The sequence below is a fragment of the Chelonia mydas genome, chromosome 7 (genome assembly GCF_015237465.2).
Source record: "Chelonia mydas isolate rCheMyd1 chromosome 7, rCheMyd1.pri.v2, whole genome shotgun sequence".
NCBI classification, from domain to species: Eukaryota; Metazoa; Chordata; order Testudines; family Cheloniidae; genus Chelonia; species Chelonia mydas.
Genome location: NC_057853.1, coordinates 122313354 through 122339545, shown reverse-complemented (window position 1 = coordinate 122339545; position 26192 = coordinate 122313354). Strand labels below are relative to the sequence as shown.

The following is a 26192-nucleotide window of genomic DNA, read 5'->3' as shown; positions in this document are numbered from 1 at the left end:
GGCCCGGGGTTTCTCCAGGGCTTAGTCGAGTCTGGGTCTGAAGGTCCCAGGGACCACCTGAGCCTGCATGTCCCTCCTGCACTCCGCCAGCTGGAGGGGTTTGCTCCCTGGGGTCCTGTTAATTGCCCCACTCCCTGCCCCTTGCAGGGCTTTGCTGTGTCCTGCAGGCAGGGGCCCCATTCTGGGAACAGGAGGGCCCTTCTAAAGCTGGCCTTCCCCACTCATGTCTATGCCGGCTCTGGCTGGCGGGGGTGGGGGCAGCGCCCCCTCAGGCTGGGTGCCACACGGCCCCTGCTTTGCCCAAGGTCAGCCCAGGACTCGGGTCCCAGGACTCGCAGCCCTGTGCCCTAACTGCTGGCCCACGCTGCTTCGGGCCCTCAGGGTGGGTTCAGTCCGTACCCTGTGTCCTCTAGTAGAGCAGCCCGACCAACCCTGCTGCCCCAGGAGCTGGCTGTTCCCTGCCTCCGGGGCAGGGTCACGGCTCTCCAGCTGCAGGAACCCCCGAGCTGGTGCCCCCTATGTGCATTCTGCCTCAGTGGGCAAAGCTTCCCCGTCACTCAGCCCCGGCAGGCTGCCCCAGGGCTGGAACTGGCGGGACAGCAGCAGGTAACACTCCAGCTGCATTAGTGAAAATTCTTTTTTTTTTATTTCTGGCATTTAAAATCCCCTGTGGAGGGGGGGAGGGGCCCCCAGCAGCTCCATGCCCTGAGTGCCAGCTGGGGAGTCTCTGCTGTCCTGTACGTGTGAGGGCCCTGGGCCCTGCCCCACATGCAGGTGCCCTGGGGTACGGGCTCAGCCCCGCAGAGAGCCACCCTGCACATGCTGCCCACCTGTCCCTGTGTCTCCAGAACGCAGCATGTCACCCCCAGGCACCGCGAGCTGCCTGCAGCCACGCTGGGGCTTGCTGCAGGGGTCGGTGAGCGGAGCTGGGAGGCTCCAGGCAGCCGGCTGGTGCATTTCCTCATGGTGGACGCCCCGAGGAGTTTCTGCTGGTTCCAGGCTCTGCTGGCCCGGGCTGGGGGGCGGGTACTGCAACCTGCGCCTCTGCCCCCACGTCCATTAGATGGCCAGGAGAGGTGCACGTGGCTCTGTCACGCAGGGAGGCCGGTCCCAGCTCAGGCCAGTTCCATGGGGCAGGTGTGTAGAAGGCAGCAGGACATGGGTGAGCCAGTGTCTGGGGGAGGGAATAGAGCCCCTTGGTGAGAAGACGAGCCCTGGCTGCCAGTCCCCACGTGGGGGCCAGGCTGGCTCCAGCCTCAGCCCCTCTGGCCCTGCCCTCCCCCAGGCGGTGCCAGTATCCACCTTGCCAGGGGCCCCCAGTGCTGTAGTACGAGGGGCCCTCAGAGCCCATGTGTTGGGGGGGCTCTGGGCCAGGCTCTAACATCCTCCATCGGTGACCACAAGGGCCAGCTACCAGCCTGGTGAGTCTAAAGCAGCAGGGGACTGAGTCAGCGAGAGACCCCAGGAGTGATTCCATCATCCCGCAGCAGGGAGTCTACCTGCGCGTGTCCACTGGGCACCTGCCGAGCAGAGCCATGGCCACCCCCTTCCCCCCGCAGCGGGGAGGCTACCTGCGCGTGTCCACTGGGCACCTGCCGGGCAGAGCCATGGCCACCCCCTTCCCCCCGCAGCGGGGAGGCTACCTGCGCGTGTCCACTGGGCACCTGCCGGGCAGAGCCATGGCCACCCCCTTCCCCCCGCAGCGGGGGGCTACCTGCGCGTGTCCACTGGGCACCTGCCGAGCAGAGCCATGGCCACCCCCTTCCCCCCGCAGCGGGGAGGCTACCTGCGCGTGTCCACTGGGCACCTGCCGGGCAGAGCCATGGCCACCCCCTTCCCCCCGCAGCGGGGAGGCTACCTGCGCGTGTCCACTGGGCACCTGCCGGGCAGAGCCATGGCCACCCCCTTCCCCCCGCCGCGGGGGGCTACCTGCGCGTGTCCACTGGGCACCTGCCGGGCAGAGCCATGGCCACCCCCTTCCCCCCGCAGCGGGGAGGCTACCTGCGCGTGTCCACTGGGCACCTGCCGAGCAGAGCCATGGCCACCCCCTTCCCCCCGCAGCGGGGAGGCTACCTGCGCGTGTCCACTGGGCACCTGCCGAGCAGAGCCATGGCCACCCCCTTCCCCCCGCAGCGGGGAGGCTACCTGCGCGTGTCCACTGGGCACCTGCCGGGCAGAGCCATGGCCACCCCCTTCCCCCCGCAGCGGGGAGGCTACCTGCACGTGTCCACTCCCAGGAACACCTTCCAGTTGTCCCAGGCGCCGTAGCTGTAGGGGTTCCTGAACACCTGTGCCAGAGGGAGGGCTGCCGTTAGCCTCCCCAGCCTGGGTTCCCCGAGCACCTCCAGCCCGCCCCCACCATCCCAGCCTAGAGCACGGGCCCTGCACTCACTCTGCCTTTCTTCTGCAGCCTCTGCCTCTCCTTCTTGTTGATGTGTCTCTCGATGCTGGTCTCCCCTCGGGTGATCAGGGCAGCGTGCCACAGCGTGAGGGCCCCCAGGGCCAGTGCTACGGAGCTGGGGGGAGAGCAGACGGGGTGGCGATGGGTGGGGGGAGGGGCCAAGCTGAAGCATGCTGGGAACCCCGACGGGAAGCTAACCTGCACTTGCTGCAGAGCCAGCTGCCTCCTTGCCCCAGGGAGGCCCAGGGCTCAGCCCAGGGGAGCAATTGGGCTCCCAGTGCGCGTCTCGCTGTATTTCCTGCAGGGAAAGGCCCAGGCTCGCCAAGCCCAGCTCGCCTGCCCATTCAGGGGGCACAGGCATGCTCGCCCTGCTGTGCGTGGGAGACAGGTCTGTGCTGACTGGACCCGGTAGCCCAGCCCTGGACACCCGCCCAGCCCAGTTACCTGCACAGGACCCAGAGGTAGACTATGCTCTTGTGGAAGGCCCTCTGGCGGAAGGAGAAGGTGGGGGGCGGTGTCTGGTAGTACGTCTGCAAGGAAGGGCACGCGGGCAGGTTAGGCCAGACTGATGCTGGGCATCCATGGTCATTGGGGGTGACTCTACACCCCCTCCCCCAGATGTGGATGGACAGACAGTGAGTGCGTGGCCGGACAGACACCTCGCAAGAGACAGCAGAAGCGAGATCACAAAGCACTGGGCATGTGGCTGGTGCAGGGCTAAACCCACCCAGCAGCCGGGAGCGACGGGACAGCCGCCAAGCAGGGCCTGCAGGCACTGCCGGAGCAAATGGCACAGGTGGGTGCTGCTGCCAACCACAAGGGCACCTGCTGCGCCCCCCGCCCAGGAACCCGAGTGGCACACGGGAAGAGCTGTTCACACAATGCCGAGGTGCTGGGGCAGTGTCCTGGCAGAGTCGCCTGACCCATCACAGACTGCGGGGGGGCGGTGCAGCTGGCTGAGACTCCAGCCCCCAGCATGCAGTGCTTCAGGACAGGGTGGAGCAGTGCATGTTGGGGGACAGCACCTTTCGTGGGGGCCATGCTGCTAAAGCCAGCGGCTGTGCTGGACCCCTAGACACAACTCCGCGCCATGTTGCCTTCAGCAGCTGGGGGAGTAGGAATAGCCCACCTGGTTGGCAGCCACCGGCAGTCTCTCCTTCTCAAGCAGTTTCATTCTCTATTGGATGGAAAACAGGGCGCCAGTTACACGTCTCACAGCAGGGGCGCCAGCACCCGCCCCCCCGTGCCCAGCGTCCTTCGGCCCCGCTCACTGGGGCTGGCCGGCCCTGGCTGCGGCCCTGTGCTGTGTTCAGCATGAAACCCGGAGCTGCTGCTAGTCCAGGGGCAGGGGCACTGGCCTCCCAGCCGGTTTAGCCCCAGCTCCCGCCAGCCCAGCGAGAGGGTGATGGGCACAGGACAAGGGCCTGGGCAGAGCAGCCACGAACGCCCTTAGCTGGCTCAGCTGAGCCCCTTCCCACAGGCCCAGGGGCCCAGTCACCTCAATGGCAGCATAGGCCTCCCGGAACATGTCCCAGCTGCTGATGCCGCAGTAGATGCAACCCATGGTCATGAAGAGGCAGAAGGAGAAGAAGTAGCGATGGTTGTAGTGTCCCACGCAGTTATTCAGCCACGCTGCGCCAGGGTTAAAGATGTGTAATGGGCCGGGCTGGCCCCACACTTCCCTGCCCAGGTTCCCACTCCCCGCTCCGCCGAGCCCAGGAACAGCCGGGGAGCTCCTGCCGCAGCTGCTCCTGCCAGGAAGGGGCAGGAAAGCAGCCCCACAGCTTAAAGCAGGAGCCCCAGCATGCACGGCCCCATCTGGCGCTCACTGAGCCCAGCATGCTGGGACCTGGGCTGCACTTTTAAACCAGAGCTGTCCAGTGCCCCAGCCTGGGTCAGAGCCCGGCAGCTGCACCAGGACCCACGAGCAGCAGGGCTGGGCACAGAGTGCAAACCCTTCCCTTGATCAGCACAGCCAGAAACCTCCCCGTGCCCAGCCTGGCCTTCAACCTGCCTGCTGCTGTCTGTCCGCCAGCCCCGGAGTCTGAGCGGAGCCGCCCTTCCAAGGGCAGGTTTCTGTACGACCCCAGGCATCCCCTTTCGGCAGCGCCAGGCGCTCAGTGAGCATCACGGACCTCCTGCCAAGCCTGCTGCACCCCCGGCTCACTGGCACCACGCGTGCCAGGACAGCACAAAGACTGCCCCCTTTCTGTCCAGAGTCCTGCCCCCCAGCTGGTCAGGGGCTGCAGGGGGTAGCCTTTGCGGAAGGATACGGCAGTGATGGTCCATCTTCAGTACACACCTGGGAGAAGGAGAGTGGCACACGCTCAGCAAGCATGCGACCAGGGTGCAGAGACGGGCCCCAGCTGGGGTCTCCCACCTCGGCACAGCCCACCGGGACTGAGGCAAGAAGCCAGCAGAGCAAGGGGGGAGAGGGGAGTGGCTCACCTGCTGCAGGTGCCTAGTGGTGCAGGGGGTGGGGTCAGGTGAGGGGGCCCCTACCCATTGCAGATGCTGCAGTGCTGTGTGTGTGTGTGGGCGGGGGGTGGCTAAGCGGGGGGAGCCCCTACCCATTGCAGATGCTACAGTGCTGTGTGGGCCGGGGGGGGGGGGGGCACCCTACCTGTTGCAGATGCTGCAGTGGTGCGTGCGGGCAGGCTTGGGGGAGATGCATTTCCTGCAGATGGAGACGGCCACGGTGTTGCTCTTGGCCTGCGGAGGGAAGCGTGGGCTGGGCCGTCACCGCTCAGAGCAGCGCCCCGCTGGATCCCTCGGCCATCTGCCCAGCCCACTCAGGGCTTCCCTCGCTGCCCCGCCAGGACCCTGCTCGCCCCTTGCCCAGAGCCCTGGCGACTGTGAGCCAAGCCCCATGTAGGCGCCTCACCATCCGTCTTCAGCCAAGCTGGAAACTAAGCCTGATGGCCACTTGCCCCATGGCTCCGAGCCAGATGTCTCTGGAAGTCCAAGGAAGTGGTGCCAGTGGGCCCGGCCGTGGCCCCTGCTCCCTGAGATGCACCAAGAACCCAACTAACTGTCCACAGTGCCCCCTGCTGGGAGAGGCTGGGGCTAGAGTAGCCAGGAGCTCCCCCACAGCCAGCTCCTGCCCCACTCCCCACAGCGCCCCCAGGGTGACGAGGGACAGCAGCAGCTGGTGGCCCAGGCCTGCCCCTACCTGTGGGGGGTGCCCTGGCGGGGTGGTGATGGCCATGTAGTAGTGGAAGAGGATCATGAGCAGGTTCCAGTGGCCGTAGACGAGGTGCCAGCAGATCCAGCCGGGCGGGTAGCTCTGCAGGATGAGGGGCAGCAGGCAGATGTAGACAATGGCCACGATGGAGCTTGTCAGCACGATCACCAGCGCCACGAACACCTGCAGGGAGGAGCAGGAGAGGGCCTGAGCCCCGAGCCTCAGCCCACCTCCCTTCCCTGCCCTGAACCCCCAGCACGCCCCCGCCCTGAACCCCCAGCCCTCAGTGCACCCCCCAGCCCTGCACTGAGCCCCCAGCCCCAGTCCACACCCCTTCCTCAGCCCCAGTGCTCAGCTCACACCCCCTTTCTCCGCTTTGAGCTCCCAGCCAGCCCCCTGCCCACTCCACCCCGAGCCCCTAGGACGTGGGGCACATGACTCTTTACACAGCTGACCCAGATTTCGTTGGTTTTCCCTCTCTGGCATGGTGCCCGGACCTCAGGCAGCAGCACCACTAAAGAGGGGCTAGGAATGGGCAAAGCATGCTGGGAACCGATCCAGGCCAGTGAGCACCCCCCTGCCAGCTCCAACTTGGGGGGCAGAAGGCTCTGGGGCTGGAACAGACAGCTGGGGGGGAGGAGATGAGACCCCATCCCCTCTCCTGGCTCCCCAGCCCTGAGTAGAGGGGCACTCACCCCACCTGGGCCCCCCACCCCGCAGGGCACTCACCACACCGAACCAGCGAGTGACGTGATCCACCAGCCAGTAGACGGGCTCGAAGAGGGAGTCCAGCACCGCGTCGCTGTTGGTGAAGGAGTTGTAGAGCAGGGAGCGCAGGCAGAGGTGCCCATAGCGCCACAGCTCCTGCGCCCGCCAGGCCAGCCTGAGCCCGCGCCGCCGGCCCACACGCAGGCACTTCACACAGGGGCGCATCACCGCTGAGAACGCCCGCCGGCGGCTCCTCATCCCTGCCGCACACAGCCTGCGGGAGCAGAGCCCGGCTCAGACCACGCGCGGGGAGCGCCAACCCCAGTGCCCAGGGCAGCGCTAGGGACCGGGGCGGGGCCTGCCAGGGGGCTGTGCCACCAGGACCAGGGCTCATCACCGCTGAGAACGCCCGCCGGCAGCTCCTCATCCCTGCCGCACACAGCCTGCGGGAGCAGAGCCCGGCTCAGACCCCGCGCGGGGAGCGCCAACCCCAGTGCCCAGGGCAGCGCTAGGGACCGGGGCGGGGCCTGCCAGGGGGCTGTGCCACCAGGACCAGGGCGCATCACCGCTGAGAACGCCCGCCGGCGGCTCCTCATCCCTGCCGCACACAGCCTGCGGGAGCAGAGCCCGGCTCAGACCCCGCGCGGGGAGCGCCAACCCCAGTGCCCAGGGCAGCGCTAGGGACCGGGGCGGGGCCTGCCGGGGGGCTGTGCTGCCATGACCAGGGCTCATCACCGCTGAGAACGCCCGCCGGCGGCTCCTCATCCCTGCCGCACACAGCCTGCGGGAGCAGAGCCCGGCTCAGACCCCGAGCGGGGAGCGCCAACCCCAGTGCCCCAGGGCAGCGCTAGGGACCGGGGCGGGCCTGCCAGGGGGCTGTGCCACCAGGACCGGGGCAGGGGCTGCCGGGGGGGCTGTGCCGCCAGGACCAGGGCTGCCAGGGGGGCTCTCCCCAGCAGTCAGGGCTGCTGTACTGTCCTGACCTCACTGCACTGGCACCAATGTTTCTGCCTTTGCCCTGCTGGCAGTACTCGCTGGCATGCTCAGCCCACCCCCAGGTGGGGGCAGAGGAAGCCAGTGACCTTCGGTTGGCCTGGGTGGGGGAAGCAGAGCCCGGGCAAGGGGAGTGAGCCCAGCTCCTGGGGCTGTCCTGGGTAACTGTCTGGAGGACGGGGAGTGCAGAGCCCACAGCTCCCCCCCCCATCCTGGCACAGGTGTTCATTGGCCACATTTTGCCTTTCCCACTCCAGATACAAAAGAAACCAGAGATGGGGCTGAGGGCAGCTCTGCTGGGCTGGCTCCAGGGTGGGAGCTCAGACACTGCCAGCTCCTCCAGAGAGCCCCGCCTGGCCCGATACAGCCGGGGAGCCCCCAGAGGGGTACAGGTGGCGTTAAAACCCACAGCACCATCTCCCACCCCAGCAGAGACAGCAGCCTCCCTCCTGGGGGCTGCTGGGTCTCGGCCCCCTGAACCTAGCACTGGGGGCTATTCCCCTCTCATAGCCCCAGTCTGGGGAGCCCCACAAGTTATCCACCGCCCCCCCCAGTCCAGTTCATCTCGGGCAAACCTGGGAGACAAGGCTGGATTGATTCCCATTGCGCAGACCCTGGGTGGAGGCCCCAGGATGAGCTGACCAGTGGATGCAGCTGGCATTGGGCATGGGGTGAATGGGGCCCTGCCAGGCTGGGGTGCTCACCCATCTCCATGGGACATGCCACAGCACATCCAGCATTAACTAGGAGAGGCTGCCCCGGGACCGCCCCAGGGCTCAGGCACAGAGCCGGGCACAGCACACCGGGGGTGCCAGGACGGGGCAGCACGAGCTGGGGCCCTGAGCCTGTCTCCCAGCCTAGCTAGCACCCGTCTCTGGGGAGGAATCATGCTGAGCAAAGCCTCGGCCCAGCCTCTCACAGACCTGTCTCCTGTCTCTGCCAGCATTTACCCTCCCCCCAGATTTGTCCCTTCGCCCACTCTGTCCCCATTTAATCCTCGATTCCTCCAGTCCCCCCATCAGTATTGTTGCCCTTCTCTGGGCTCCCCCCGTTCATCCGCAGTGCTCTGATAGGGGGCTGGGAGGTTCTTCCTCCGTTTTCTCTTGGCTAAGATATTATTCAGCTCTGCAGAGGGCTTTGGGATGTGACTGTTTTACCTGGGAAAGGCTCTGACAGGTGAAGATACCACAGCATGTTAATGACTTAGCCCTGCACAGCCAGCAGGGGGAGCTCACGCTGTCTTTTTAGTGTGTCCCACTAAAAACGGGGCGTTTTATTCAAGAAAATCCTGTAGTGAATTAAAGTGCGTGAACTGAAAAGCAGACGGAGGCAGGCAGAGGGCAGCTCACGCCTCAATGCATGGCAGCCAGGGGGGCATGCGGCTCACCCTGCCCCGCTTAGCTGGCATCTCCTCCGGGCCATGGGGCACAGGCTAAGGGTATTTCTGAGCCTGTCTTCGCCCCCGATAGACGGCGGCTGTGGAACAGGTGGGGAACCCCATGGGCAGGGGGATCTGCCCCGCGTAACGGTCAGACAGGCTGGTCCTCGCCTCTGCCCTGGGCTGGTGACAGGCAAACACGGGGGGCTGCAGAGCTGAGCCCCCCCAGGCAGCCAGACCCCCCCGAGGGGGGCGCACAGGAGGTGCCACCGCACAGGGGGGCAGGAGAGGGATGCACCCCCCCAGACACACGCCCGACACCCCACCCCTCCCCCTCTGTTACCCCCTCCCCGACCCCCCCGACCCCCCTCCGCCCCCTCTGACACCCCCTTCCTGACCCCCCCGACACCCTGCCCCTCCCCCTCTGACACCCCCTTCCCGATACCCCGCCCCTCCCTGTCTGACACCCCCTCCCCGACCCCTCTGACACCCCCCCGACACTCTGCCCCTCCCCCTCTGACACCCCCTTCCCAACCCCCCCAACACCCCTTTCCCGACACCCCCATCCCCCTCTGACACCCCCTTCCCGACACGCCGCCCCTCCCCCTCTGATACCCCTCAACACCCCGCCCCTCCCCCTCTGACCCCCCCTTCCCGACACCCCGCCCCTCCCCCTCTGACCCCCCCTTCCCGACACCCCGCCCCTCCTTGTCTGACACCCCCCTCCCCGACCCCCTCCGACCCCTCTGACACCCCCCCGATACTCTGCCCCTCCCCCTCTCACACCCCCTTCCCAACCCCCCCAACACCCCTTTCCCGACACCCCCATCCCCCTCTGACCCCCCCTTCCCGACACCCTGCCCCTCCCCCTCTGATACCCCCCTCCCCGACACCCCCCGACACCCCCCCGCCCCCTCTGACACCCCCCTGACACTCCGCCCCTCCCCCTCTGACACCCCTCGACACCCGCCCCGACCCCCCGCCCGGCAGGCCCCGGCCCCCCCTTACCCGCCGCCCGGGCCGGCCCGCGCCCCGCCTCCATCTGCCCCGGCCGCAGCCCTCAGCGCCGGCCGGGCATCTCCCCGGTACCTTGGCCCCACTGCGCCGGCGCGGCCTCCCACCGCGGTGCACGCTGGGAGCCGTAGTCTCTCCCCTCCAGACTACAACTCCCAGAGGGCGCCGCGCGGGCCGGCGTCCTCCCCGCACGCGGGTGCAGATCACGTGGGAGAGCAGGCCAATAGCACCGTCGCTTACAACCGCCCCTTCTAGCCGGGGCCAATGGGAAAACGGCTTTCTCGGGGAGCGTCGCAGAGCGGCAGGCATGGCCCCGCCGGTGCGGTACTGCGTCCCCGGTGAGTGGGGGGGGGTTGGCTCCCCCCTCCCCCGCCCGCTCCGTGCCCCCTTCACCCCGCGGGCCGGCCCCCCCGACCGGTCACTGACCCCCCCGACCTGTCCCCCCTCCCCTCAGACTCCCCCCGCTCGGTCCCTGCCCCCCCCGGGGCCGGCTGGGTCCCCCCAGACCCCCCCCCCCGCTCGGTCCCTGCCCCCCCCGGGGCCGGCTGGGTCCCCCCCGACACCCCCTCCCGCTCGGTCCCTGCCCCCCCCCCGGGGGCCGGCTGGGTCCCCCCAGAGCCCCCCCCCGCTCGGTCCCTGCCCCCCCGGGGGCCGGCTGGGTCCCCCCAGACCCCCCCGCTCCGTCCCTGCCCCCCCCAGGCCGGCTGGGTCCCCCCAGACCCCCCCGCTCCGTCCCTGCCCCCCCCAGGCCGGCTGGTCCCCCCTCCCCCCAGAGCCCCCCACTCGGTCCCTGCCCCCCCCCGGGGCCGGCTGGGTCCCCCCCGACACCCCCTCCCGCTCGGTCCCTGCCCCCCCGGGGCCGGCTGGGTCCCCCCAGACCCCCCCGCTCCGTCCCTGCCCCCCCCAGGCCGGCTGGTCCCCCCTCCCCCCAGAGCCCCCCACTCGGTCCCTGCCCCCCCCCGGGGCCGGCTGGGTCCCCCCAGACCCTGCCCCCCCCCGGGGCTGGCTGGGTCCCCCCAGAGCCCCCCCCCGCTCGGTCCCTGCCCCCCCCGGGGGCCGGCTGGGTCCCCCCAGACCCCACCCGCTCCGTCCCTGCCCCCCCAGGCCGGCTGGTCCCCCCTCCCCCCAGAGCCCCCCACTCGGTCCCTGCCCCCCCCCGGAGCCGGCTGGGTCCCCCCCAACACCCCCCGGCTGGGCGGGCCTGACGCGGGCTGTCCCTAGGCGAGCGGCTCTGCAACCTGGAGGAGGGCACGGCGGGCAGCGGGACCTACACCCGGCACGGCTACGTGTGCGCCGCCCTGGCCGGCTGCCTGGCGAAGACGAGCGAGGACGGAGCGGTGAGGGGGGCCGGGGGGCTGGGGCTGGGCTCGGGCCCGGGGGGGCGGAATAAGCCTCGGGCCTGGGGAGACTCCCTCGCAGCTGCACTGGGAGGCTGCCGGTGCCTGGGGTGTGCCCAGCCCCCCTCGGCCCCGTTCCCCTCCCTGGCCCAGGGAACCCCCGTGAGTGAAACCCCCCCGAAGACCCCAGCAGCCGTCCCCGGCCTGCCCAGCGGGGAGAGCTGCCCTTGGCGGGGTGATGGGCAAGGCTGGGATATTGGGGTACAGCGTGCTGAGGAAGGACAGGCAGGGAAAAGGGAGGAGACGTTGCCACAGATATTAGAAACCTACACACTTGGACTGAGGTTGAGATGGGAGCAGGAGACAGACTTGCTGAGAGGCTCTGGGTAAGGACACGAGGGGCACAAACCAAGGGTGATGTCATGGTCGGGGTCTACTACAGACCAGCTAGCCAGGAAGAAGAGGTGGGTGAGGCTTTTTTTAAACAACTAACAAAATCATCCAAAGCCCGGGACTTGGTGGTGATGGGGGACTTCAACACCCAGACATCTGCTGGGAAAAACAACACAGCGGGGCACAGAATCTCCAACAAGTTCTTGGAATGTGTTGGAGACAATTTTTTATTTCAGAAGGTGGAGACAGCTACTAGGGGAGAGGCTGTTCTAGGTTTGATTTTGACAAATAGGGAGGAACTGGTTGAGAATTTGAAAGTGGAAGGCAGCTTGGGTGAAAGTGATCATGAAATGATGAGATTCTAAGGAATGGTAGGAGGGAGAACAATAAAATAAAGACAATGGATTTCAAGAAGGGAGACTCAGCAAACTCAAGGGAGTTGGTAAGTAAAACCCCAGGGGAAGCAAGTCTAAGGGGAAAAACAATAGAAGACAGTTGGCAGTTTTTCAAAGCGACATTATTAAGGGCAAAAGAGCAAACTATCCCACTGCGTAGGAAAGACAGGAAGTCTGGCCAGAGACCACCCTGGCTTAACCAGGAGATCTTCATGATCTAAAACTCAAAAATAAGAGTCCTACAAAAAGTGGAAACTAGGTCAGATTCCAAAGGATGAATACAAACATGGCTGGCGGGTGGAACCCTACTCTGGGAAGGTTAGCCCCCAGCTCCGCCCATGGCTGGAGCCACGAGACCCTCTGCGCCCCTGAGCCACAAGCCCAAACCCTGCAACCGGCGGTGCTGCGGCAGTACCCGCCTATTATACCCGCCGCCCATGAATATAAACAAATAACTCAAGTATGTGGGGACAAAACTAGTGCTCAGCCTACATGGGGCTGTGGGGGCTGACGGTCTGGACTGGCTAAGCCCCTTGGCCGAGCCGGGCCTGGTGGATGTGGCATGTGCCAGTCGCTGGCTCCATAGGAGGTGGGAGATCCTCGTGCCAGGCACTGGGCTAACCGGAGGCTCTTCTCTCTGCGCCCATGCAGCTGCCGGTGGTGTCTGTGGTGAGAGATGCCGAGTCCCAGCTCCTGCCCGATGTAGGGGCCATTGTGACGTGCAAGGTAAAAGCAGCTGAACCCGCCAGGCCTGCGGGGTCTGTCTCACCACAGGGGCGCCACGTCTGGGGTGAGAAGGAGAGCGCTTTGGGTAGGGGGAAGGGCAGGAGTCCTCTGCAATAGATGCCCAAGTAACGACCGGAAAGTTTTACAAACCTTGCCCTCTCTGCCTGTGTGCCAGCCTTCTCCCAAGGGGCTGGCAGGCTGGGCCGGGTCTGGGAGTGGAAGGGAGCCTCTTGGCTGTACAGCACCAGTTCCAACCAGACCACACTGCTCTGGCTCCGGGTGCCACAAGCTGCTGACTCTCGTCTCCTTGTCTGGTGGGGCAGGTGTCAGCATGGTGGACCCCCCATCTCTGGCATTGGCACCGTCAGCCTAGAGCCCAAGGAGGGTGCGGGCCATGGAGGCTGAATTCCTGTTTTCCACCAGGCTGGCCCTGCTCTGGGGAAGAGGTGGAGGCCTTTGTCACCAGGGCTGCGGGGCAGACATTACATCCTGGAGTACTTGGCTCCTGTGCCAGGCTGGAGGGGAATGGGGTGCTGTCTAGGGGGAGCGGGGTCTGCCTGGCATGGAGTGCCCCACCCTGCTGTGGCAGTGACTCCCCTGGGAGCAGGAAGGAGAGTCAACTGGCAGGAGAAGCAGGGGTGGCATTAGGTCCCCTAGAGTCGATCTGGGAGGGGCCCGTCCCTGCTGGTCTCACTGCCCAGTACATGGGCACCTCTGGGGGCAGCGCTCAGCCCAGGGTTCACGCCAGACTCTCTCCCCACAGGTGTGCAGCATTAACTCCCGCTTTGCCAAGGTGCACATCCTGTACATCGGCTCCACACCGCTGAAATCCGCCTTCCGAGGCACCATACGGTAGGGCCTGGCCTCGTCGGCCCTTCCCTGGGGGAGGGTTGGGTTCCTGCTGGTGCTGCCCCCCTCCCCGAAGTAAGGGGAGTGGGGCCAGCTCAGATGGGGCCTCGTGTCTGTAATCCCAGTGCTGCCTTATCCAATGACTGGCCCCTGCAGGCTAATGCCTTCCGCCCAGTGCCAGGCAGTGTCCTAGGCCCTCCTGCCAGCCTGGGGAACAGCCTGCCCGAGAATGAGGGGCAGGCAGGGGACGGATAAGTCCTTTTGGGGCAGTTACTGCTGGGTCTCAAAAGGTGGGAGTAGCCCTGGGCCCTGCTGCCCAGTGGGAGTGGGCCTGTCTGCCCGCCCCAGTACTAGGATCCCTCTGTCTCCTTACAGGAGAGAAGACATTCGAGCCACAGAGAAAGACAAGGTCAGTCAGGTGCTGCCTGCTTCTGTTACTGCCCAGCGTGGCAGCTGACATCTACCCTCCCCGCACGTGCAGCCATAACCCCACCCCCCCAGCATGGGTCGCCCCACTCACCTCCTTGTGCGTGCAGCCCTCTCCCCCAGCATGGCTCGCCTCACTCCCCTCCTGTGTCTGCAGCCGTAACCCCACCCCCCCAGCATGGGTCGCCCCACTCACCTCCTGTGTCTGCAGCCGTAACACCCCACCCCATACGGCTTGCCCCACTCACCTCCCGCGTGTGCAGCTGTAACTCCCCCAGCATAGCTCACCCCACTCACCTCCCTGTGTCTGCAGCCGTAACCCCACCCCCCTGGCATGGCTCGCCCCACTCACCTCCTGTGTCTGCAGCCGTAACACCCCACCCCATACGGCTTGCCCCACTCACCTCCCGCGTGTGCAGCTGTAACTGCCCCCAGCATATCTCACCCCACTCACCTCCCCGTGTCTGCAGCCGTAACCCCACCCCCCCAGCATGGGTCGCCCCACTCACCTCCTGTGTCTGCAGCCGTAACACCCCACCCCATACGGCTTGCCCCACTCACCTCCTTGTGCGTGCAGCCCTCTCCCCCAGCATGGCTCGCCTCACTCCCCTCCTGTGTCTGCAGCCGTAACCCCACCCCCCTGGCATGGCTCGCCCCACTCCCCCCCTGTGTCTGCAGCTGTAACACCCCACCCCATACGGCTTGCCCCACTCACCTCCCGCATGTGCAGCTGTAACTGCCCCCAGCATATCTCACCCCACTCACCTCGCCGTGTCTGCAGCCGTAACCCCACCCCCCTGGCATGGCTCGCCCCACTCCCCTCCTGTGTCTGCAGCCGTAACACCCCACCCCATATGGCTTGCCCCACTCACCTCCCGCGTGTGCACCTGTAACTCCCCCAGCATAGCTCACCCCACTCCCCTCCTGTGTCTGCAGCCGTAACACCCCACCCCATATGGCTTGTCCCACTCACCTCCCGCGTGTGCAGCTGTAACTCCCCCAGCATAGCTCACCCCACTCACCTCCCCGTGTCTGCAGCCGTAACCCCACGCCCCTGGCATGGCTCGTCGCATTCATACCCCAGCCTGCTCAGGCTCCCTTGGGGAGGGGGATTTGCTGAGCTCGGGGTCTCCCCCCGATCTCTGAAGGAAGCCCCCCTCCAGGTCAGGCTGAGCAGGGTGCAGTGTTTGGGGGGGTCTGTGCCCACAGGGCTGTGAGCCATGCTGCCTGTGGCCACTGATATGGGGCTGTATCAAGGTAATGGGACTCGCTGGATGTGGCTGTGGGACTCCTCTCTGCAAAGGGGACTGGCCTTGGTCCAGGCCAAAGCTGCTCTCCTGCTTGAACTGACTTCTCCTGCCCCCCTCCCTGCGCCTTGTGTTCTCTCTGGCAGGTGGAAGTTTACAAGAGTTTCCGTCCTGGAGACATAGTCCTGGCCAAAGTGGTATCCTTCCCTGCAGGGGTGAGGTGGGGTGGGGCACGGAGGGGAGTAGCCAGCTGGGCTTTTCCAGCCCAGCCCTGGAGCCTTTTCCCTTAACCTGCCTGTGCCTAGATCTCCCTGGGGGACATGCAGTCCAACTACTTGCTGAGCACAGCGGAGAATGAGCTGGGCGTGGTGGTGGCTCACAGTGAAGCAGGTAAGAGTTGCTGGCTCCCCAGGCCTGGCAGGGAGAGCTGGCCAGCAGCCTCGCCTCCAAGTCCCTGCTACCCCTGGGCCTCCCCTGTCGGGGAGGAATGAGCATCAAGACCCTGTCCTGGGTGTTAACGCTCAAAGCCTGGGAGTTGACAGCGCAGTGGGTAATGGCTTTGTTCTCTCAGGGTTAGTGAGGGACCGGGAGCCAGGATTCCTGGGTTCTGTTGCTAATAACCCTGCCTTTGCCTCAGCAGGCCCCTCCGTTCTTCTCCAGCCAGGGGGGAGGGGAGCCTGGGTGATGCACTATACAGCACTGTGGTCCCTTGGGAGGAGGCGCTGGCAGAGGGCCATGTGGACTCTCCCCAGAGGGAGCTGCAGTCCCATGGGGGCTTGAAACGTTCCTTAGTCCAAGCCCCTCCCCGCTGGACAGGCTGGCCCGAGCAGGGAGCTGCAGCAGGCACATCCCAGCCCTTGGGGAAGCTGGACAGTGACCTGTTGTTCTTGGCTCTAGGGGCACAGATGGTGCCGATCAGCTGGTGTGAGATGCAGTGCCCCAGGACACACTCCAAGGAGCTCCGCAAGGTGGCCCGAGTGCAGCCGGAGTTCCTGCAGACCTAGCTGGCCATCTTGAGCCGCCAGCTTTGAGCCTTGACATGGGGGCTGCAGGCAGCCAGCCTGCCTCTGCTGTCATCCCTTAACCAGAGCCTTGAGTAACCCCCACAGGCCAGTGAGCTGGGGCTTGACCCGCTGCAGGGCAGGGCACCAGTGCATGCAGCCTGCACCTGCTGGAGCAGCCACTGGATTTTGGATTGTGTTAAGGCTCGTGTGGGGGGATCAGGGTCCCCTCTTTCCTTCTGCAAGTGGCACCCCCCCTGGGGCCAGGGCCCTGTTCTCCAGTTAAGTTTCTAAACTGCTGTGCCATGAACAATAAATGTTTTCCTGTAGGGCTCTAGGCTCCTGTCATGCTGGTGAGGGTACTGCTGGGCTGACTGTAGGTGCTGCGTGGCCATGCCCACAAGCTGGCATCTCCTGCTGCTGCCTGGGCACTGCACAGACAGCTGCTCTGTTCAGGAACGGGCACTGGAGAGCCAGCACAACCAACCCCTGGTATGGGCCCCTGTGCCACTTGGTGCTGGACTTGACCCCCAGGCTTAAATGGAACCACTCTAGGGTGCTGCCCCTGCTGCCCAGCCTTGGCTTCCCCCGTGGCACTTCTGCAGGAAGGAGTGCACTGTCCCAGAGCAAGAGGCCAGACTCAATAACTGGCCCTAGGGTGGGACTGGCCTCAGGGGGGTGGGCAAACAGCCAGGGCCCAGACAAGGGAGGATTGCCCCCTCTAATGCTGCAGTCCTCACACTGCTCCTGAGAAAGGGGTGTCTGACAATCACTCTTGTTCTCTAAAGCAGTGGTTCTCAAACTTTGTACTGGTAACCCTGTAAAAATTAAATATATTTAACACCATTATAAATGCTGGAGGCAAAGCAGGGTTTGGGGTGGAGGCTGACAGCTCCTGACCCCCAGTTTTAGAACCCCTGCTCTAAAGTCAGTTTTCATGACCCCTTAAATTTCCTCTAAGCTTCCCAGCCCTTGGGTCCCACTATCCCCATGTAATTGATTGGGGGGGAAGGGGAAGCCTACCAGAGTGGGTCCTGCACAGGGTGTTCCCGTGGCACATGGCCTGGGCACCTGTCACAGCCACGGTGCCACGCCAGGGAAAGCCGAGGCATTGCGGGAGCCCTCTTCTGTGCTAGCTCTTCAAGGCAGCCTCCTAGCTACCCAGCTCCACCATGGCAGCAATGCAGGGCAGGCTGCAGTAGTCACAGCTCAGAGGCCCACTAGCGAGCACCGCTGTGAGAACGCTGCTGCTGCCCTGGCAGGGGCGGTGTGGATCAGGGCAGGCCCAGCCATGAGCAGTCCTCCTGCTCTTTTGTCATCAGCAGTGTAGCAGGGCCGGCTCCTTTCCAGCAAGTGTTCCAAGGGTCTGGGCTCCAGGAGCAGCTGGAGGGATTGTGCCCAAGGGAAAGGGAGATCGACTTTGTGCCATGGCTGGAGGTGGAGGAAAGGGAAATGGACCCTTTAAGGTCCCAAGGCCCAGTTGGGATAGACAAAGGGCCTAGCCTGTGCGCGTGTGTACCTGGTGTCAGAGTGCCCAGGGAGCCTGCATGCCCATACTCGCCCCAGTTTCATCATTGCAGGGCCCTGCCAAGGGATGAGAGACAGACACAGGGGCTATTGCACATCACTCCTTTATTGTACTTAACGAGACAACCGCTATTGTTGGACAGGTGCACTAGACCCAGTGCGAGGCCAGGGCCAGGTAGACGAGCGCAGGGCTAACATACAGCAGCAGTGCTTCACGAGCACTACGCAGCAGGTGGGGGGCAGCTGTGGCAGCAGAAGTTCTAGAGGGCAGGGCAGACACTAGCTGCACCCCCTCCCCAGTCTGTGGTTTGAAGGCAATAAATTAACGAGCTACCCCTGGAGAGCTACAGTCACTGGCTAGCACACTCCCACATACCGAGAACACAGCTACAGGGGCCTGCACCCCAAACCCCCCAGGGGCATGTGAGAGCAAGACTGGTCCCTGACTCACACCTCTCCTCCCTGGTCCATGCTCACACACCTGGAATGACTACAGCAAGCAACAGTAAAACTCATGACAATGACAAGAGCTCCCAGTGAGGTCAAGCACAGCTAGGAAGGCCCTGGGTGACTGTCTAGGGAACACTTGGGTTGGCCAATACCTTACAGAGTCACTGGTCCAGCCCAGGGTTCGCTGGAGCCTGGCAGAGGTGGTTACCGCCTGGCTATGGCCATTGGGCTTCCCCCATCTTTGAGGAGAGGCTCTAGCTGGCCTGTGGGTTTGCAGGGTTGTCTACAGAGGGATGCAGGTCCCAGGGAGCTGGCTCTGTACTCGGTTCTTATGGCTGTGGGCAGTGTGTGCAGGGGAGGGGTAGGAAGGGGGCTCATCTACTGCTCACAAGCCTCCACTACCTGCCTTCACTTCTTGGCTTTGCCCTGAGCCGCCACAGCCTCCATGGCCTTGCGGACCGTCTCCTCATCCCCCAGGAACTGCATGGGCTTGATGGGCTTCAGGTTCTTGTCCAGCTCGTAGACGATGGGGATGCCAGTGGGCAGGTTGAGCTCCATGATGGCCTCTTCAGACATGCCTGCGAACACAAGGTACAGTCACCCACCGAGCACCCCGCACCAAGCCCCACACTTGCTCCTTCAGCAGGGCGCTGCCCACCCCAGGGGCTGCGACAGCAGCAGGGAGCTCAGTCCCAGCAACAGCCCCCAGGTTAGCACTTCGGGAGAGGGTCGCTGGGGGGGAGAAGGGGTGGGCCCAGGACTGAGTTGACACCTTGCTGAGCTTGGGGCCAAGCCAGCCCATAGACCCACTGATTTGCAGGCAACTGAGGGCATGAGTCTGCCATACCATCCAGGTGCTTAACAATCCCTCGCAGGCTATTGCCATGGGCAGCAACGAGAACTCGCTTGCCCTCCTTGATCTGGGGGACAATCTCTTCATTCCAGAAGGGCAGGGCCCGGGCAATGGTGTCCTTCAGGCTCTCGCAGGTCGGCAGTTGGTCCTCGGTCAGGTCGGCATAACGACGGTCCTGGGGAACAACCACCAACAGCCCTCAGTCGCCATGGACACAGGTAGCAATGCCTAGCTAGTGAAGTGCTTTGGGCTCATGGTGAGTTACCCCCGTCGATGTGGTCACTTCTACAGTTCATGCCCTGGAACCAGGAGTTCCTGCAGGGAACTCCACCCACCACTCTGCTGTCCTGGTCTGCGTCCCCACAGGGTTATTGGGGGGAGGGGGGCAACCCAGCTCTGCAGAGCAAACAAGCCCGTTACAGAGTGACCCAGACCCAGAGTACGCTTAGGCCAGGAAGGCTTTTCTAGTTCCTGAGGCTCACCTGGATTCCTGTGCGTTTCCCGTGGCTAGTAGACATTTGTTCACCTGTCAGCTGGGTTCTGGGGACTGCAGACCCCTATCTAGGGCAGGGTTTCACTGCAGAGCAAACACCCCAGGGAGCTACACAGGACTAACGAATAACAGGCTCCCAGCCCCTGCTTGTGTAATGCCTAGTGGAGTCAGTATCTTCCCTTGGGACAGGACAGCGAGCAGAGACCAAGACCAGCCAGCAGTGCACACTGCTGGCTTCGGAGATCTTTACAGTTACTGGTGACATGGAGTCAGGGCAGAGCTGCATGCCAGAGACCACAATGGGGGAAGAGGCGCCCAGGGCCATGCCAAGTGCACCTCCACCCCAGCCCTAGGCTGGGAGACCAGGAGCCACGGGAAGAGGACGGGTGCTGGGCCAAGGACTGACTGTCTGGTTTGACCACTGAACTGGGAAAAGATTTCATTTTGGGTTGTCCTGAAACGACAATTATTGGGTTTTTTTGCCAAAACGACAAACTGAAAATTGTTTTGGGTCAAACGAAGCATTTCGTCCCTATGTTGCTTCCCCTCTGAAAGAAGCCAAACTATCTACGTTTCAACCCACATAGTTCTTTTGGGCAACCCGATTTGCCAAATCTCTGTGCAGTTTTGGGTCAAAACTGCATTTTTCAGCAAATAAAGTATTTACCCCAAAAATGTGGCCCAGCTCCTGTTAGAACTATGCAGTAGCACCCCCTCCCCCCATTCACACAGGATCCCACAAAACGGCGACCCTCGTGCCAGCCAACCTTCTCCCCAGCTCAGAGGCCCCCCATTCGGCTGTTGTGGGGAGAGGGAGAAGGCAGAGCTGCAAGGGCCCACCTTACCTTGCTGATGGTGCTGTAGAAAGGGTGGTCTGGTTCCATGGGAGGTGGTGGGACATCAAAGGAACGCCTCCAGATCTTCACCTGGGCCTCCCCATGCTTAGCAGCTGTCTCAGCCTTGTTGAGACCCGTCAGGCCACCGTAGTGCCTTTCATTGAGGCGCCAGGTCCTCACCACAGGCAGCCACATCTGGTCGATGGCATCCAGCACTATCCAGAGAGTGCGGATTGCCCGCTTCTGGACAGAGGTGAAACAGATGTCGAACTCGTAGCCAGCATCTGGAAGGGATCAGAACCCCAAGGCCATCAGCACACAGCACCCACGAAATGCAAACGAGGGGAGGGAGCAGATGCAGGAGTCTCACACTGGGAGCACTTCCCTCTTTTAGTCCAACAAGCCAAGCTCTGATGGCAGGCTGTATCTCCCCACCACCAGAGACCGCACTGGCCCCCAGAACTCCCTGGCCCTAGCCTTTCCGGGGCGCCACTGCCTACAGCCGCTACTTTATGCCCAGCCCCAGCAGGCCCCCAAAGCACTTGGGATTCGACCAGAGGTAATGAGGTATGGGCTTCGCCCACCGGCAGTGAATCGGTTCCACCCACAGCATCAGGTCTGGGAGGTCACATTAGCTCCTGTCATCCGGTCTCAGAGGCCAGCATTGATTTGTCCTCAGACTGAGCACATGGCGTAACCCGATGGACCAGCCTGCGAGTCGCAGGGTACCACAGAAAGGGAATATTTTGCCCCAGAAGGGCTTTAAGCTGCAGATCCTCTGCTCTCCCCAGTGCCTGACAAGGGCGAACGTGCCCCCTCCACAAACTGGCCCCCCTTCCACAGCCTGGCCAAGCTGTGCCTACCAATCACAAAGCAGCTCAGCTCACTGAAGTGGAAAGACAGGATGCTTATGTAACCTCAGTGGGGTGGAGATCCTGGGCAGCATCTGCTTCCTCTCCAAAGCTCTGGGGAGCACGCGGGGAGAGCTGCAGGATCATAGGGCAGGACGGGAGGAGAAGAGGGCTCTGAGAGCCCCCTCCCCGACCAGAGGGGCTCTATCACTGGCCTGAATCCATCTCAGCAACATGAGAGCATCTACAACAGAAGTGGGCAAACTACGGCCTGCGGGACCATCCTGCCCAGCCCCATAGCTCCCAGCCAGGGAAGCTCGCCCCCGGCCCCTCCCCCGCAGGGGCTTTCAAATAAGCCTGTCCTGCCGCTCTGAGCAGCATGGTAAGGGGGTGGGGGGGTTGGATAAGGGACAGGAAGTCCTCAGGGGCAGTCAGGGGGTGGGGGTTGGATGGGGCAGAGGTTCGGGGGTGGGGGGCGGTCAGGAGATGGGGGGGTTGGATAGGGGGTGGAGTACCAGGGGGTTGGGGATGACAGGGAGCAGGGGGGTTGGATAGGGGGTGGGGTCCTGGGGGGGGGGGGCAGTTTGTGACAGGGATCCCAGGAGGGGGCGGTCAGGGGACAAGGCATGGGTGGGGGGTTGGGTGGGTCAGAGGTCCCGGGGGCCTGTCAGGGGGCGGGGGTGTGGATAGGGGTCAGGGCAGTCAGGAGGGGGGTTGTATAGGGGGCAGGGTCCCGCAGTCAGGAGACAAGGAGCAGGGGGGTTGGATGGGTCAGGGGTTCTGAGGGGGGCGGATGGGGTGGGGACAGGCTGTTTGCAGAGGCACAGCCTTCCCTACATAAGAACGGTCAGACCAAAGGTCCATCCAGCCCAGTATCCTGTCTGCCATCAGTGGCCAATGCCAGGTGCCCCAGAGGAAGTGAAGCTAACAGGTAATGATCTAGTGATCTCTCTCCTGCCATCCATCTCCACCCTCGGACGAACACAGGCTAGGGACACCATTCCTTACCCATCCTGGCTGATAGCCATTAATGGACTTAGTCTCCATGAATTTAGCCAGTTCTCTTTTAAACCCTGTTATAGTCCTAGCCTTCACCATCTCCTCAGGCAAGGAGTTCCACAGGTTGACTGTGCGCTGAGTGAAGAACTTCCTTTTATTTGTTTTAAATAAACGGCCCTCCATACCGTTTCGCAACTCCGATGTGGCCCTTGGGCCAAAAAGTTTGCCCACCCCTGATCTCGAAGCTCTGGCCCTACGCAGCACTGAGTGGGTGGCTAAGGACCCCCAGGCCCGAGCCATACCCCCACACGGGCCACACAGCTGCAATGGTGGGGAGCATGATGCATTGCTGGCAGCTGCGCCAGGCCGGGCCTCCCTTGCAGAGACATGTGAGCTGTCAGCCAGCAGTGGTGCACCAGCACAAAGGACAGCTCCACACACAGCAGGAGGTTACTGAGTTCCAGGGAACACTGACTGCGGCAGCCAGAGTCAGACAGGACCCGGGGGCTCCACCACTGCCTCGGAAATCCCCTCATCCTGGCAGGCAATACAGCTCCTCCGAAAGCCAGGCCGACTTCTCCCCTGGAGCGCGCCTGCCCACAACACGCCCCACGCCGAAGAGGACTAGGGCTCTGAGGAGACGGGGCAATAGGGTTACGCAAGGCTGCTGAGTGGGTTCCAGGGTGCGGTGGAAGGGGGCTATGCAACACAGTGCAGCTTGCTGGGCCCCACCTGGCACCCAACTCCTCTCACCCAGGATCACACTGCCCACGTTGTCCTCCCGTCCCAGGTGTCCAGGGGAGAGTGGCCAACCTGCGTGAGAACCAGCACGGGCTGCGACTTGCCAGAGGGGCTTCAGCACAGATTTGCCCAGACACTTTCTATTCTGGGACATTTTTGCTTCACACACTCTGGCAACGTGATTAGATAAACCAAGCTCTGTCCCACCCCCGGGTACGGTGGGCCGGCGCCTATCGCATTCTGCTGCACCCGGGTAGCATCTGCAGGAGGAATAAATCAGGCACTCTGCTGCCTATGGTCTCATTTTGAGTCTAGCAAGCAAGAGGGATGAGACAGGTCCTGCAATTTCCTGTCAATGACTCTGCTTCCCTCACAGGGCTGTGGGGAGGAAACGCGCCAGCACTTGTAACCCACAGCCAGAGCACGCTCGGTCTCTCTACTGCTGCAGCCTTTCTCCCTGCTCCCCAGAGAGAGGAGGGCTGTGCGCCCAGTCACGGCTGAGACGTGCACGTCGGAGCACCACTTCTGAATGACTCAGCGCCAGGGAGAGCGAGACAGAGGAGCCCTTGCAAAGGCAGCCTGCCAGAGCAGAGCATCTCGCTGGTTGCACAGCGCTGCAGCCCCAAGTGAGGGATGGGAGAGAAGGGGCATGGAGGGACCGGTCACCACACTGCTGGGGAAATGCTGTGCAAGGAAATAACGTATAGCCCTTCCGCTCCGTATTGCAGAGGGGCTCAAAACACTTTATCCTTATGAAGCTGGGCTCTCCCAGTGACCAGGCTGCACATCCACCCAGGATTAACTCCTCCTCAGGGCCAGAACAGGCACGCATAGGCCCTCCCTGCCCTCCAGCCCCGCAGTCTCCCTGGAGATGGGCAAGTCCTACTCCATTTTGCAGGTGGTCAGAGGCAGAGACATGAGACACTTGCCGGAAGTCACAACACGTGTCAATGGCAGAGCTGGGAATGGGAGCCAGGACTCCAGACTGATCAGCTCCTTTATGGGCAGGATTCTTTACAGCCTGGGGGGCCAAAGCGCAGCCCCATGATAGCGCCCGGCTCTTGCCCCCCCCAACGGGGCCAGGCTGTGCCCTGGCAGAGACCAGGGCCAACGGATCAGCTCCCTTTTACTCACCCTGAACTCACAGCCTGCGTTGGGCATGCCACCGAGATCACCCCGGAGCCCGGTCCTCTTGGCGTGCAGCGCCCTCCCCACGTTGCCCCCCCAGCTGGCCCTCCAGCCCGAGCCTTTGGCGGAGCCAAGCCCAGCACCCCCAGGCAGGGGGTGGCCCCTCGCCGAGCCGGGCACCCTGAGCGTGGACCGGGGAAGGGGGGTGCTGACGGGCTCCACTCTTCCCACTGCCCCTCCGGCTCTGGCTCGGCTGCTGCCACCCCCCATGCAGCACCCGCGGGTCCCGGTCCCCCGGCCTCGCTGCCCCAGTGACTCCTCCCATACCCCATACCGCCCCCCCCCCCCGGACCCAGGGCCACCGCCCCCCCCATACCCGGTACCGCTCCCCCCCCGGGCCCAGAGCCACCGCCCCCCCCATACCGGGTACCGCTCCCCCCTCCCCCCCGGCCCAGGGCCACCGCCCCCCCCCCCATACCCGGTACCGCTCCCCCCTCCCCCCCGGCCCAGGGCCACCGCCCCCCCCCATACCCGGTACCCCTCCCCCCTCCCCCCCGGCCACCGCCCCCCCCCCATACCCGGTACCGCTCCCCCCTCCCCCCCGGCCCAGGGCCACCGCCCCCCCCCATACCCGGTACCGCTCCCCCCCTCCCCCCCGGCCCAGGGCCACCGCCCCCCCCCATACCCGGTACCGCTCCCCCCTCCCCCCCGGCCCAGGGCCACCGCCCCCCCCCCATACCCGGTACCGCTCCCCCCTCCCCCCCGGCCCAGGGCCACCGCCCCCCCCCCATACCCGGTACCGCTCCCCCCTCCCCCCCGGCCCCCCCATTCCCGGGCCCCCCCGGCCCGTACCTCTCAGCGCCTCCCCGCCGCGCTGCGCCTCCTGGCTGCCGGCCGCGCTGAGGTCGGCGTCGTACCAGCCGCTGAAGCGGTTCTCCAGGTTCCAGGCGCTCTCGCCGTGCCGCAGCAGCACGAGCCGGTAGGCCGCCATCTTGGGACTGCCGCGCTCGGGCCGCACTGCGCCAGGCTCCGCCCCGCCCGCGAGCCCGCCCCCGAGCCTGGCACGCATGCGCGTCCGGCCCCAGGGCGGCTCGCGCGCCTCAAGCCTTTCCCGCGAGCAGGGTCAGACGCATGCGCTCGCTCTTCCTTGCGCCCGCAGCATTGCCCCGGAGCCCCGCCGCCAATTGGAGCATGCGCAATGTGAACAAGACGCTGTGGCGCATGCGTCCTGGAGGGCCGCCGAGGGAGCACGAAGAGCACGGAGCGCACGTGAAGGGCAACGTGACCTTCAGCTGCCGTGACGTCACTACCACCGAGCCACTGTTACCGTAAAGTGTGGATCAGAGACGCCGCCGAAATCTCCCTGGGGCCTACAGCCCGCCCCCACCGCCGGCGCGGCCCGCCCTATCCCCACGCGCCAGCAAGGGGCGGCCATCTGATTGGCTCTCCGCTGCACGGCCCCGTTCCCTGGGGCAGAACAACCAATCAGAGCTCTCACCCTCCCTCACCGACTCGAAGCCTCCTCACGTGGCGGGAGGGGGAGCCCCAGGCTGCCCAGCGGGCCCCGGGAGATACCAAGTGGGGGGGTGTCCGCCCAGGCTGGGTCAGACCAATCGTGTCCTGTGTCCACAGCCGCCCGTGCCCCAGACGGAGGGACCCGAGCCAGGCAGCGACCCAGTGACCCTCCCCTGCCACCCAGACAGAGCCTAGGGACCCTCCCTGCCCAGCCTGGCTCAGCCACGCACCCAACTGTCCTCCCGGGGCTGATCCCGTGCTTCTCGGAGCCCTGTTACAGCCTGGGCCTTCCCAACATCCCCTGGCGAGGAGTTCCGCAGGTTAACTGCGTCGGGGGACGAAATACTGCCTTTCGCTTATTTTAAACCTGCCGCCCATTCAATTCAGGAGTAAATCACACTTCCTTCTTTACTTTCTCCACACCGGTCATGATTTTATAGACTTCAATCATATTCCCACTTTTGTCGTCTCTGTGACGTTATTAACGTCATCTGGGACCATATAGATCATTGTTGCAACCAAAGCCCTGGAGAAGCACCAAATCTTATATAAAGGGGGGGTCAAATGAGGTGTCTAAGACAAGGTTATAGTTTGCTGGTTATGATTATGCGATCTGTGTGCGTGTATCATTTTTGTATTTAAAGATATAAGTATTGGCTCTATACTGTCTGTATTTCAAACTTGTGTTATGCTTCTGGGGGACACCCCAGACAAGTTGGTGTCAGCTCTGCCTAGCCTGCTTGATGG

The 26192-nt window shown here is 64.1% G+C and overlaps 3 protein-coding genes across 4 annotated transcripts; 1 reads left to right on the top strand and 2 right to left on the bottom strand.

Annotated features, from left to right (window-relative positions):
* Positions 1 to 158: 158 nt before the first annotated feature.
* On the bottom strand, positions 159 to 9780 carry ZDHHC16 (zinc finger DHHC-type palmitoyltransferase 16). Of its 2 annotated transcripts, none has more exons than XM_037904087.2 (11): positions 9673 to 9780; positions 6315 to 6567; positions 5574 to 5768; positions 5025 to 5113; positions 4675 to 4703; positions 3900 to 4033; positions 3531 to 3578; positions 2846 to 2931; positions 2393 to 2516; positions 2218 to 2288; positions 159 to 1174 (listed from the first exon to the last, which is right to left on the bottom strand). In XM_037904087.2, the coding sequence occupies exons 2-11, from the start codon at positions 6549 to 6551 to the stop codon at positions 1060 to 1062; spliced, it is 1128 nt and encodes a 375-aa protein (XP_037760015.1). In that variant the 5' UTR covers positions 6552 to 6567; positions 9673 to 9780; the 3' UTR covers positions 159 to 1059. The 2 variants fall into 2 exon arrangements, with proteins under 2 accessions (XP_037760015.1, XP_043406349.1); XM_043550414.1 differs by lacking the exon at positions 9673 to 9780 and adding an exon at positions 8674 to 8723.
* Positions 9781 to 9906: 126 nt separating this feature from the next.
* On the top strand, positions 9907 to 16383 carry EXOSC1 (exosome component 1). Its single transcript, XM_037904529.2, has 8 exons — positions 9907 to 10016; positions 10900 to 11015; positions 12455 to 12529; positions 13293 to 13381; positions 13754 to 13787; positions 15198 to 15248; positions 15357 to 15441; positions 15949 to 16383. The coding sequence occupies exons 1-8, from the start codon at positions 9986 to 9988 to the stop codon at positions 16053 to 16055; spliced, it is 588 nt and encodes a 195-aa protein (XP_037760457.1). The 5' UTR covers positions 9907 to 9985; the 3' UTR covers positions 16056 to 16383.
* Positions 16384 to 17667: 1284 nt separating this feature from the next.
* PGAM1 (phosphoglycerate mutase 1) lies at positions 17668 to 25246 on the bottom strand. Its single transcript, XM_037904528.2, has 4 exons — positions 24783 to 25246; positions 20221 to 20495; positions 18877 to 19057; positions 17668 to 18607 (listed from the first exon to the last, which is right to left on the bottom strand). The coding sequence occupies exons 1-4, from the start codon at positions 24997 to 24999 to the stop codon at positions 18438 to 18440; spliced, it is 843 nt and encodes a 280-aa protein (XP_037760456.2). The 5' UTR covers positions 25000 to 25246; the 3' UTR covers positions 17668 to 18437.
* Between the last annotated feature and the right edge of the window lie 946 nt (positions 25247 to 26192).

What these genes read in the sequence shown, in the direction of transcription:
- ZDHHC16 (XM_043550414.1), bottom strand. Translation starts at nt 8,708, where the DNA reads ATGGCCCGGAGGAGATGCCAGCTAAGCGGGGCAGG. An exon ending in AGGCCTATGCTGCCATTGAG is followed by an intron (nt 3,579 to 3,899) that starts GTGACTGGGCCC and finishes TCCATCCAATAG; the next exon opens with AGAATGAAACTGCTTGAGAA. An exon ending in GGCTGCAGAAGAAAGGCAGA is followed by an intron (nt 2,289 to 2,392) that starts GTGAGTGCAGGG and finishes CCTCTGGCACAG; the next exon opens with GTGTTCAGGAACCCCTACAG.
- EXOSC1 (XM_037904529.2), top strand. Translation starts at nt 9,986, where the DNA reads ATGGCCCCGCCGGTGCGGTACTGCGTCCCCG. An exon ending in GCCTTCCGAGGCACCATACG is followed by an intron (nt 13,382 to 13,753) that starts GTAGGGCCTGGC and finishes GTCTCCTTACAG; the next exon opens with GAGAGAAGACATTCGAGCCA. An exon ending in ACATAGTCCTGGCCAAAGTG is followed by an intron (nt 15,249 to 15,356) that starts GTATCCTTCCCT and finishes GCCTGTGCCTAG; the next exon opens with ATCTCCCTGGGGGACATGCA.
- PGAM1 (XM_037904528.2), bottom strand. Translation starts at nt 24,999, where the DNA reads ATGCGTGCCAGGCTCGGGGGCGGGCTCGCGGGCGGGGCGGAGCCTGGC. An exon ending in CGGCGGGGAGGCGCTGAGAG is followed by an intron (nt 20,496 to 24,782) that starts GTACGGGCCGGG and finishes GATCCCTTCCAG; the next exon opens with ATGCTGGCTACGAGTTCGAC. An exon ending in TCTACAGCACCATCAGCAAG is followed by an intron (nt 19,058 to 20,220) that starts GTAAGGTGGGCC and finishes GTTGTTCCCCAG; the next exon opens with GACCGTCGTTATGCCGACCT.